The sequence below is a fragment of the Aptenodytes patagonicus genome, chromosome 20 (assembly GCF_965638725.1).
Source record: "Aptenodytes patagonicus chromosome 20, bAptPat1.pri.cur, whole genome shotgun sequence".
Taxonomy (NCBI): Eukaryota; Metazoa; Chordata; class Aves; order Sphenisciformes; family Spheniscidae; genus Aptenodytes; species Aptenodytes patagonicus.
In genome coordinates, this window is record NC_134968.1 from 3,504,861 (window position 1) to 3,516,017 (window position 11,157).

The 11,157-nt window shown below is 58.1% G+C and overlaps 1 protein-coding gene across 1 annotated transcript; it reads left to right on the top strand.

Moving 5' to 3' along the window:
* Positions 1 to 2,458: 2,458 nt before the first annotated feature.
* On the top strand, positions 2,459 to 9,151 carry LOC143169259 (parathyroid hormone/parathyroid hormone-related peptide receptor-like). The gene is made up of 13 exons (XM_076356545.1): positions 2,459 to 2,536; positions 4,247 to 4,352; positions 4,823 to 4,933; positions 5,055 to 5,179; positions 5,389 to 5,483; positions 5,851 to 6,037; positions 6,487 to 6,640; positions 6,830 to 6,890; positions 7,406 to 7,472; positions 7,771 to 7,869; positions 8,254 to 8,391; positions 8,516 to 8,557; positions 8,789 to 9,151. The coding sequence occupies exons 1-13, from the start codon at positions 2,459 to 2,461 to the stop codon at positions 9,149 to 9,151; spliced, it is 1,626 nt and encodes a 541-aa protein (XP_076212660.1).
* The last annotated feature ends 2,006 nt before the right edge of the window (positions 9,152 to 11,157 follow it).

The window sequence follows — 11,157 nt, forward strand, 5'->3', positions numbered from 1 at the left end:
ATATTTTTATTTTCAGGTGGTTGAGTCAGGCTTGTTCAGGTCATGTTGTATCACAGCGGCTCAGGCTTGGCATGACCGGGTAGGTCTAATCCTGCTATTTCAGAGCTGCTGCAGGGCTAGGAGTGATGGGAACAGGGGGTGTCACTAGCTCAGCCCTGTGCCCAGAGCCCCCCCCCCAGCCTCTTCCTTGCCAAAACGCTGCTCAAGCCGGAGGCTGAGCTGTCACCAGCCGGGTTACAGGGATCTTTCGGGAGGAGGCAGCAGCCACAAACTGCTGGGAAATTTGCTGTCTGCCACCATCTCACAATTGCTAGCATGGATTCGGGAAGCTGAGGGGGCTGGATGATGGGGCTGGGTGGGTGTTGTTTGCAATGACTGCTTTCCAGATCTCTCTGTAATATAGCAAGTAATTTAGCAAAAATACCCCCAACGTGTTTTGTTAACTGCAAACTTGGAGCCTGGGTCAGATTTTGCCTGCAGTAGGAATTAAACTGCCCCTGAGTGTTGCTGCGTCCCCCTCAGCCAGCCTCCACCCACACACGCATTCATCTGACTCCAAAATAACCTCACCTTAACTCCGTCCTCACTCCCCAGCGGCTTCTGGGTCAGAAATCAGTACCCAGAAGAGCCTTCGGAAAATATTAATCCTGCAATTTAACTGCTTATCCCTTCTCCTGTCCTACGTGCCCACGCAGCGTCCCGGTGGGCAAGCATGGGAGCTGTGGTGCCGCTCGGCAGAGCGATGCCACTGGGCTGGTGTCGGCACCCATGCGGTGGGCCAGGGTGGTGGCTAAATTGGGCCGGGGAGACGGGCAGCTGCCGAAGATGCCCCTAATCGCTCCTTGATTTACAGCTGATTGCTGTGGCAGGGAAAGCAACCCAGAGGCTTGTTTTCCTGCCTGATTTAATCCGAGGGAGCAGCAGCACCTCCTGAGCGCCGTCATTTGGATTTGCTTTGCTCTCTCAGCCGGCTGATACGCCTTCCCTCGCCGCAGGAGCTGAGCAAGAGTCTGACCCTCCTCCAAGCAGCCGCGGGGGCTCCTGGTTGGGACCAGGACGAGCCACCCTGCCAGGAAAACCCTGAGGGAGGCTCCGGGGGCTCTGCCCTGCGCAGGATTTTGCCCTTATGGAGGCAGCAATAGCTGCAACCAGCCATGGATTACACGGGCCAGGGGTGAGGCCCCGGGTTGGGAGCCTGCTGTTCCCAGGGTTTGGCACCGGGCTTTTGAATTTCAGCCTCATCCCACTGACGACAACCTGCTTGGGGAACAAGGACTCCCCGCTCCGTGCCCCCGTTTCCCCAGGGGGACGTCCAGGCTGCTGGGGGGACACAAGGTGTTCGAGCTGGCAGGTTCAAGCCGGGCATCTGCATGATCCTGAAACCCAGGGGACAGCCCCTGGGGCCTCCCTGTGGGGATGCAGGTGACGAGGGACCGCTCTGATGGGGACGGTGTCAGCTGCGGCGGGACCAGCTCTGACCCACCAGCCCTGCCTGTTCAGTTTATCTCATTCACGGGCTGCATGAGGCACCCGTCAGCGTGGAAAATTCCCTGCTGCCAGGACTGTCCGTCTGTCCTGCCCCCCGTCCGCAGAAGGCTAAACGCAGTTGTGCAGCGAGGTCCTTTTGCAAAGCAAACGCACAAGGGCAGCGAGGCGCTTGTCCTGGTGGGGAGCGGGACTGATCCCGGCACGTCTCCCCAAAACATGCACCAACCCTGAGAGAAGGAAAAGGGTTAAACTGGCGTCTGCCTGAAAGACATCCCATCTCGGGAGCATCGGTGCGGCGGTGATGCTCACGTGCTTGCACCCTCTGCCTCCCTACTTCCAGCCACCTCGCTGGGATTTTCCCCAAAGTCCTTCAGCTCCTTGGGACCAGTCTGGGGCTGGAGGGGACTGAGCGGCGCGGGGGCAGCGGGGGGATGCTGTGACAGCTGAAAAATGAGCCACCAGGCAGTGAGAGAAGTTTCTGAAAAGAGAAGAGGAATCTGCCTTGAATGAAGAGGATTTTAGCACCTAGGGCTAAGCCAATAAACCTCTGCCATCCCCATCTGAACAGGAATTGTTTGCACATGCTCCAGGAGCTGCTTAAAGCAAACGAGATGCAGAGACTGAATAGCAGCAAGCATGGTGGGGGGAGAAACCCCCCTGCCTGGTAAGCCTGCGAGTGGCTCCCTATAGCACTGCCGGGGCACTGCCCACCGGGACAGGGGACTCACCTCGGGGGGCTCCCCCAGCCCTGAGCACCCAGGGACGGGCTGTGCCCCTGCCGTCACCTTGCCTCGACGGGGATCGCAGCCGGGAAGGTGCTCCCAGAAGATGCTCTGTCCTGCTGAACGTGCCAGCACTCTCCATCACCTGCGGCCCCGGGCCGGCAGCAATTCGGCTGTCCCCAGGTGAAGGCTTTGCTTTCTCCAGCTCACCGTCCCTGAGGTCCCCATCCGAGCAGTGCGGTGGGACCATGGAGGCATCCATCCCCGTGGGAGGCATCACAGCGTCTCTACTCTGCTGCTGCCTCTTGAGCTCTGCGTGGGCTTTGGTAAGTCTGCGTGGTCCTGTGGGCTCCTCCAGTCCCTCTCCTGGCTTTAAATATTGCTAATTTTGCAATCCGCTCCTGTCAGGGGGCGCGTGCCCTCTGGCTGCACGTCCCGCTTCGCAGAGCTGCCTGGCAGGGGCCGGGCGGGAGGGGAGAGCTTCTCCGCTCCCGCTAAAAGCTTTCCAGCAGCCGTGGAGACACCATGACGTGATGGTTTTCCATTTCTTGGACGCATCCAGGGCAGGGTTCACTGCCTCAGAGGCAGCGGAGGAACAGAAAGAGCGGGGCGGTTTACGGTTAGTGCAGGCGAGGCTGGAGGGATGCGGTGAGGGCAGAACTGGCTGTACCCAGTGCATCTCCCAAAGCCAGGCCCCCAACCTGCTGATGCACCCCCAGGACCCCCACTCCTGCCCTACGCCCCTCACCAGCTCCCCCTGCCCACCCACCCAGACGGCTGCCTTTGGGAAGAGCGTGAATGGGAGTTCAGGGTCTCCTCTCTGGGGCAGGATTTGGCCGTGCTCACCTGTGGGCAGTCCAGGAGTCAACGCGAACCCCCTGCATCCCGGCTCCTTTTCACTTCCAAAGCCGTTTCCTCATCCCAGCTTCAAACTCCCTCAAGCATCTCAGCCCAAAACGTTCCAAAAGATGTTTGCACGTGTGGTGTGACCGGGAGGCTGCAGGTGCCGCAGGCTGCACCCGTCTGCATCGCGCTGCTCCCGGCGCTGGCCACCCGCTTGTTTGCAGAGCCCTGGCCGGCCACTTTAACCAGGGGCTGCCAGACCCGGCTCTGAAGGGCTCATCGTGGGCAACGGGGACATCCAGCACCACTGGTGGGGTGGGCGAGGAGGAGCCGGCGCAGAAGCCTGACATGCCACTGATTTCTAGCACAGAAACACGAAAGTACATGCATTTCTCAATGGACCACGGACAGGGTGGAAGGGGGGCTGGCGGTCAGCCTCAGCCTTGAAGGAGGGAAAAACGAGAGCAGGAAGGCAGGCAGCGCTTTTCTCTTCCCAGTGTCGTTTGAATCTACCCAAAGCCGCACAAACCTGACCTGGCTTGCCTGGGAAGGGTTGGGACAGCCCTGCCATGCCGTGGCTGCTCCCTTAGCTTTGCCTACCAGCACACCCATTTTCCATGCGTGCTCCTGTCTTCCCTGCCAGTCTGTTGCACCGGCTTTGACTCTCATTTCTTGCCCCAAGGATGGTCCCGCTTGATGCCGTGAGCCTGCGGGTGAGACCACCACGCTGCGGGGTTCAGCAAAGTGGTGTTTCCATGCAGGAGATGACGTTCCCGTAACGGCCCTCAAGCCCCTTGTGATTTTGGATTGGGTGTTAATTAGCTGGTTGGATTCAGGGGTTGGTGGCAGGGAGCAACGGGGTGTTTTGCGGCAGCAGAAGCGACGTGGGTCCTGCCCTGAGTCAGGAAGCATTTGTGGGTGTCTCATCAACCACCTTTGGGGTGCTGCTGGGACAGAGCAGCTTTGCTCCCAGCTCCTGGATCCTGGCCGTGGGTGGCTCACATCACCGAGCAGGCGCTGGCAGCTCTCTGGGGACATGGAGGTCACCAGGGTGGGTCAAGCTCTTTCAGAGAGGATTGATCTCTAAATTGTGAGCACGAAGAGGAGACGTGAGCCAAGCTGCTGTCTGACACTGCTGGCCCAAGCCAAGCCGCGCGGAGGCGGGGGTCGTCACTTTAGTTTTGTCTTGGCAGGTTGACCCTGATGATGTTCTCACAAAAGAAGAGCAGATCTATCTCCTGGTGGAAGCTAAGGAGAAATGTCAGAGAGACATAAAAGCCCAACTGGAGAAGATCAAAGGTAGCGTCCCTCCCCTGCACATAGGTCAGCCAGCCCCGGCGGAGCTGCCTACGTTGTGGGAAATGCTTTCCCCTCCGATGGGAGCAGGATGGGGCCACGGAGATGCACAGCTCCGGGGCACCGCAGTGTCCTGGTGTGGGTTTGTGCAGTTCCTGGCACCGTGGCTGCTCTGGGCACAACAAGGTGCTAATTAAGTCATCACCCTGATTAGCCAGCGCCGGCTGCTCTGTGCACACGGCAAATGAGAGCACGTGGAGGGGCCTCGCCCCCCTCCCAGGAGGAGGTGGGACGTGATGGGATGTGTCCCCCTCCCCGTCCCCCCCCTCGGCTCCCCCTGCTCTGCAGGCCAGGGGTGATCGCGTGGCAGCGCGTTTTCCTCGCCCTGGTCCAGCACACGCTTGGGGAAGCCGGAGGTTACGATGTGGCCCTGTTTGGAGCCAAAGTGAGATGTGCCTTTGCTCGTTGGCCAGACACCAGCTGCCTTCCAGAGTGGGACGGGATTATCTGCTGGCCGAAGGGCTCCCCCAGCCAGGAGGTGTCGGTGCCCTGCCCCGACTACATCTACGACTTCAACCATAAAGGTAAGCGCTTGCACCCAGGCAGGGAGCGACCTCACCTTGGTGATAATCCTCCACCGAGCAGGGATGTGTCTGGGCTTCCCGCGGGTCCTGCTGCTGTCACAGCGCCTGTCGCCGTTCCCAGGTCATGCCTACAGGTACTGCAGCGCCTACGGGACTTGGGCCATGGCTCTCAGCATCAACAAGACCTGGGCCAATTACACCGAATGCGCTCTGCTCGTCTCCTCCGAGAGCCGGAGCCGCGAGAAGGTGACCTTGCTCATCAGAGGTGCTGGGAAAAGGGGTTGGGATGGGGACCAGGGAAGCGTACATCAAAGGCCAAGGGAATTGCTGGGAGCAGGGGACTCTTCCCCCTCCGCTCCCCAAACATGCCCTGCTTCTCCCGTGCTCTCAGCCTGGGGGCAGAGCGGTGGCCCTGGGCTGCAAAGGGGTGGTGGAGAACAGCCCTTCTCTTCCAGGAGGTGTTTGACCGACTGCACCTGATGTACACCGTCGGCTACTCCATCTCCCTGGCCTCCCTCATTGTTGCTGTCTGCATCCTCTCGTACTTCAAGTAAGGAGGAGCTGAACCCCCATCCCCATGTGGGGGAGAACCATCTTCTCCCCAGCACCTGCACACACGACCCCCCGAGGGAGAGCAGCCCCTTAGGGAACGGGAACAGGCCCCAAACCCCAGCACAAACATCAGACCATTTCCCAAAGCCCCAAAACACCCCCAGTATGACCAGGTCCCCATCCCCCCCACCCTGCTCTTGAAGGGGTTGACACCCCACTTGCCCCCAGATCTGGCTTTTGTGCCCATGGGAGGGCTGACGCCTTGGAGCTCACCTTCTCTGAGACCCCCCCCATTGCCTGAGCCCACGTGTGATGAGCTTGTTGGGCAGCCAGGGCTGGGCTCGTGTCGCACCCCTTCTCCGCAGGCGCCTGCACTGCACACGCAACTACATCCATGTCCACCTCTTCACCTCCTTCATCTGCCGGGCAGTGAGCATCTTCGTGAAGGACATGGTGCTCTACTCGGGCACACTGGCCAGCGAGATGGAGAAGATGCGGGAGGACGACTTCAAGGCAGAAATGGGTCCCTCACCGGGACAACGGAGCCACCTGGCAAGTGGCGCGCCAAGACCGGAGGCAGGAGCAGGGGAAAAGGGGATTTAGGAGCCCTGGTGCGAGGGGATGTGCTTGGGACCCTCCCTGACCGGGGCTGTGCTGCTCAGGGGTGATGCAGCTGGGGAGGGATGAAGGGCCACCCCAGCTTCGCCGCATCCTGGTCCCACAGTACAGACCACAGCCACAGAGGACGCGGGTCTCGCAGTCTGTCTGAGCTCAGAGTGCCCTGGTAGGGGAAATACCTCTCCTATGGGAAACATCTAGAGCACCTGCTCTACATCTGGTGCTGGAATATCCCAGGGAGATGTAGCTCCCTGCAAGAGGAGGAACATGAGCCATGCGTGGGGCACAGCCGGGGTTTTGCTGACCAGAGAGCAAAAGCCACCACGTTTTCCTTTCAGGGGACAGCCTGATATGGGCACCTCTCTGACTATATATATCCACAGGTTGGCTGCAAGGTGGTGGTGACTCTCTTCCTCTATTTTCTGGCCACTAACCACTACTGGATCCTGGTGGAAGGTCTTTACCTGCACAACCTGATCTTCATGGCCTTCCTCTCCAACAAGAACTACCTGTGGGTCCTCATCATCATCGGCTGGGGTAAGCATGGACCCCAACCCAATGCTGTGGCCGCTGAGACCAGCTGGGAGCTTGTGGCATCAGCCACGGCTGAGTGGCACCGAGCGCCCAGATAAGGGCAGCGCGATGCAGACCAGCTGCCAGGAACTGGTTCGGTCAGCAAACGTGATGCTTCATCCATGCTCCTCACTCTGGTTCCTGCCCCTCCAGGTCTCCCCGCTGTGTTTGTGTCTGTCTGGGCCAGCGTCAGGGCCTCCCTGGCGGATACAGAGTACGTAGGTCCACCTTCCCCGACAGGCCTTTGGGGAGGGAAAGACTGGTTGCAAATGCTAGCAAAATATCTGTGGGCACCAGAACTTTCGAAAATGCAAGAGGAGTGAATATACGTACAAGGCTTGTTCTGCATTTGGGAGGAAGATGGATGCAGGTTTACACCTTAAATTGATCAATAAACAGTGCAAAGATGAATGCTAAAGGGCACGTTCTAAAGTTAAGCATTTTAAAAGGAGAAAGGCCACCAAACGTACAACAGGACTTTTAGATGAGTTGGCCAAGGAGCCCTCAGGAACATTAATGCTAATTTAAAACTGATCTGCAACACCACGACGTTTATGAATGCTTGTAGCACGGCTGCTGTTGGATCCAGATTTACACAAACTCCACAAAGGGAGTGAAGGGTGGGAGGACGGGGATGTTGGTTGGGGGGTACAGGGAGCTATCAGCCGGCAATCTTCCTTACCAGTGATTTCAGGTTTCTCCAAGGTGTTTCTTTACTGGTCTCTTCAGGTGCTGGGACCTCAGCGCGGGGAACATGAAGTGGATTTATCAGGTCCCCATCTTGGCCGCCATCGTGGTAAGAATCCCGTGGCTGAATCTCCCAATCCCTTTTGGGGAAAGGGGATCAATAGAGACCCAGAGCCGTTCGCTTGTGGTCACTGGGGTTGTGTCCCCAGCCACCCCGGCACGCAGGGAGGGCCCATGTGATGCAGAGGGATCCAGGGGCACTGGTTCCTCCCCGCTCTGAGCACAGCATCACCCCCATGTCCCTGCCTGCAGCTCACCCAGAACTGCCTGTCCTCATCCCGGGGGGCTGCTCGGGCAGACCCAAGGTCACTGCGGGCAACAAAACCACAGCAGGTGTCTGTTGGCAGGTGAACTTCTTCCTCTTCCTCAACATCGTCCGGGTGCTGGCCTCCAAGCTCTGGGAGACTAACACGGGGAAGCTGGACCCCCGGCAGCAGTACAGGCAAGTGCTGGCAGCAGCAAATCCATGCCCCGGCCCTGGCCTGGCTCATTTTCCGCCTGTTTAGCTGAGACGGCTCCCCAGAGGGTTGTGGACGAAGAGCAGAGGCGCGGGAACGGCTGCAGGAGCGAGGGAGGGTGGCAGGACGATGGCAGCCAGTGCTTCCGGCAGCTCAGTTTGATTGAAGCAGCAGGCTCAGAAGTTCAAGCTCTGCCTGCTCCCTTCTCCAAGCTGGACACTGTGCAATAGCTACGCAGAAACCAGCTGCGGCAGCAGCAGAAGTTAAAGCGACTGCCCTCTTCACTAGGACGCTTACCAACGTCTGCAAGGGCGCTGCAGGCTGGCTGGCAGGTCCTGGCTAACGGCTCAGAGCATTTCTCCCCTCAGGAAGCTGCTGAAGTCCACGCTGGTGCTGATGCCGCTTTTTGGAGTCCATTACATGGTGTTCATGGCCATGCCCTACACCGAAGTCTCCGGGGTCCTGTGGCAGATCCAGATGCATTACGAAATGCTCTTTAACTCCTCCCAGGTACGTCGACACGGGGCTGCCGGCCCTGCTCTGAACACCGAGCGATGCTCGTCCGGGGAGCGCGGAGGCACACGTACAGCATCCCGGCTCAGGACTCAAACTCCACCTCTGTCTCTTTTGGCAGGGTTTCTTTGTGGCTTTTATCTACTGCTTTTGCAATGGGGAGGTAAGTTCGAAGTGTGAGCAGCTGAGCTCCCTGTTCCAGCCCCTTTAGGGTCGGGGAAGTTAGCCCGCAGCCCCCAAGCTAGGATAACCAGAGGGAAAAAGTCAGATCCATCCCTCTCAGTAGGATTTGGAAAGGCAAAAAAAAACCTAGGAGTGAAACCCATGGGGAAGCGAAGGGATGCCTGTTTTGCTGTCTCTGGGCACCAGCAGCCATCTCCAATCTCTCCCTCAGGTGCAGGCGGAGATTAAGAAAGCCCATTTTCGGAGAAGCCTGGCGCTGGACTTCAAGCAGAAGGCGCGTGCCACCAGCGCGGCGGGGAGCTGCTGCTACGGCGGGCTGGCCTCCCACGCCACCACGAGCTTCAGCATGAGCCTCGCGGGGCGAGGGGCAGGGAGCACGCAGCAGCGGGGGCTGCTGCTCCCTGCCCACGCCAGCCTGCCAGGCTGCATCCCCAGCTCCTTTGCCTCGGATAACTTTTTGCCCTGTCCAACCCAGGAGATGAGCCAGAAAGCCTGTGGGGAAAACATGGTGGACTTAACAGGCCTGAATCAGCGTCACCCCAACCTAAACAAAGAGCTAGAGACGATGCTGTGAAGTGAACGGTGTTTCGCCCATCTGGACTTCCAGCCGTGCCTGGAAAGACGTTGATCCTCACGCTTTGGGCTCCTTTAATGCTTGCATGGAGAGCAGGGGTAGGGGATAGCAGCTGGAACACCACAGTTCCCTTTCCCTCACAGCCAGTGTGCAAAGGGACCACGTGCTCTCGCTCCTTCTACCTACCTGGCCTAAAAACGAGCAGCCAGTTCAAAACCTCATTTCCTTCCGCGCGCAAGCGATTGATGTAAGTGATGCCTCTGCATGCAAAGCCTTGAATCATCACCAGGAAACAATCCTCCAGGCCCAGTCTTACCTCGACAGTCTGGAAGGCGACTTCAGCTCCAGCGTGTCTAAAGCTGATTCAATGAGCTCATAGTCCTGAAGTCTGACTCCCCTATTTAGCACCAATTCCTGCGTTGTACAGCCCGGGGCAGGCAGAGTGAACAGTGCCCACAGAGCTGTCCTGCAGCTCACCCTGCCCTTACTTGCATCCTCGTGCAGCTCACAGACACCGTGAAGCCCAGCACGCAACGCTCAGCCACAGACAGGGAGCATGAGTCACTGGGATACGATGGGCTCAGGGAGGGAGGCCAAGCTTTACGGCTCGGGAAGGGCGCAGCGAAACGCCTGGGTGCCCCAGGCTTTACAGCGCGGCTGTCCGTAAACACACAGACCACTGCACGCGAGAGCCTTGGCCCTGTACATCTTTTTGCAGGCTAAAAAGTGAATAAAGAGACAGTCTGTACGGCTCGCTTCTGTCCTCAAACTCCATTACGGACTCGATGGTGTTACGCACGGCGATTGGGTACTGGAGGACAGCAGAGGGTGTAAAGGGCTGGAAACCCAGCCCCGTTCACAGCCAGCCAGGTCTGCTCTTGCTGCTCGCTGTCGGGGACAGGGCAGTCCCAACTTCCCCCCTGCCCACTCTGCTACACGTGCACTGCCTGGGAAAGCTCATCACCCTGATGGGAAAAGACATTCCCCAGGAGCTTGCGATGCCCAGCCCAGACAGGTCAGTCAGACCACAGGGGAGGGGAGAATTACGACGTCGTTGGGAGAGGGGGTACATATGCCAGTTAAAATGAAGCAGCTTGTTGGTGGTAGCACGGAGAATTTTCTTCCTACCTGCTCTGAAGAGACACATTCCTTCAAGGCAGTAATTTCGTGATAAAGACAGTGACAGAGAACATGTAACTAACTCTGTGCGTTCCCAGATCTTCCAGTGAAAAGCTAAGATACGAAATGAGTCACGAGGATTAGAAAGCACTGGAGGGACGGCCAGCCAGAAGGCCAGGAGGCGTGTCAGGGAAGGGCGGGGCTCCAGGATTCATAGTCTTTAAACGGTCCAGAAGATGGTGCAGAATCAGACACACCCGCACCACCTCCCATCCAAGAAAGCAAGCGCTGTACGACGTGGAAGAGGGCTCCCAGCACAGCTGGGTGGTGGCAGCGTTTGCCCCACTCTGGGGGACGAGAGGCAGAGGGGGTGACTGATGCGCAGGCACAGAGGCAGGAGCAGAATCCCAGGGTTCCACTTTACAAACAGACCTGAGCTTCCTGTAATTGATTTGCTCAGCTGTGAGTCGGGCTCTGGTCTCTTTAGAAGAAAGGAGCACACCCTGCCACTGCAAAGAGAGATTCTCTTTCAGGGTAGTTGGCACGCTGCTCACACTGCTACCTTGTTCTGCGGAGAAGGAATCAACCCTCTTATGTATCTAACAGGGACCTGTGAACTGACATTTATAGCTCTCGGTCAGTGATCCATATTTACTCACTCAAGTCTCAAGAGGCTCCTGGTAGCTGAGAGAGGGGTGAGGAATTTCAATAATCCTATCGAAGAGCAGAGGGATGCGTTAAAAAGAAGGGGAGAAACCCAACATAAGCCACACACAGGGCCAGCTCCCAGCAGCAGCGAGCTCAGCTCCAGGAAGGGAGGGAGCAGATGGCAGCTTCAGACTATGGAGCTATTTTTTTGTTTGTTTGTTTTGAAACTCAAATCTTTA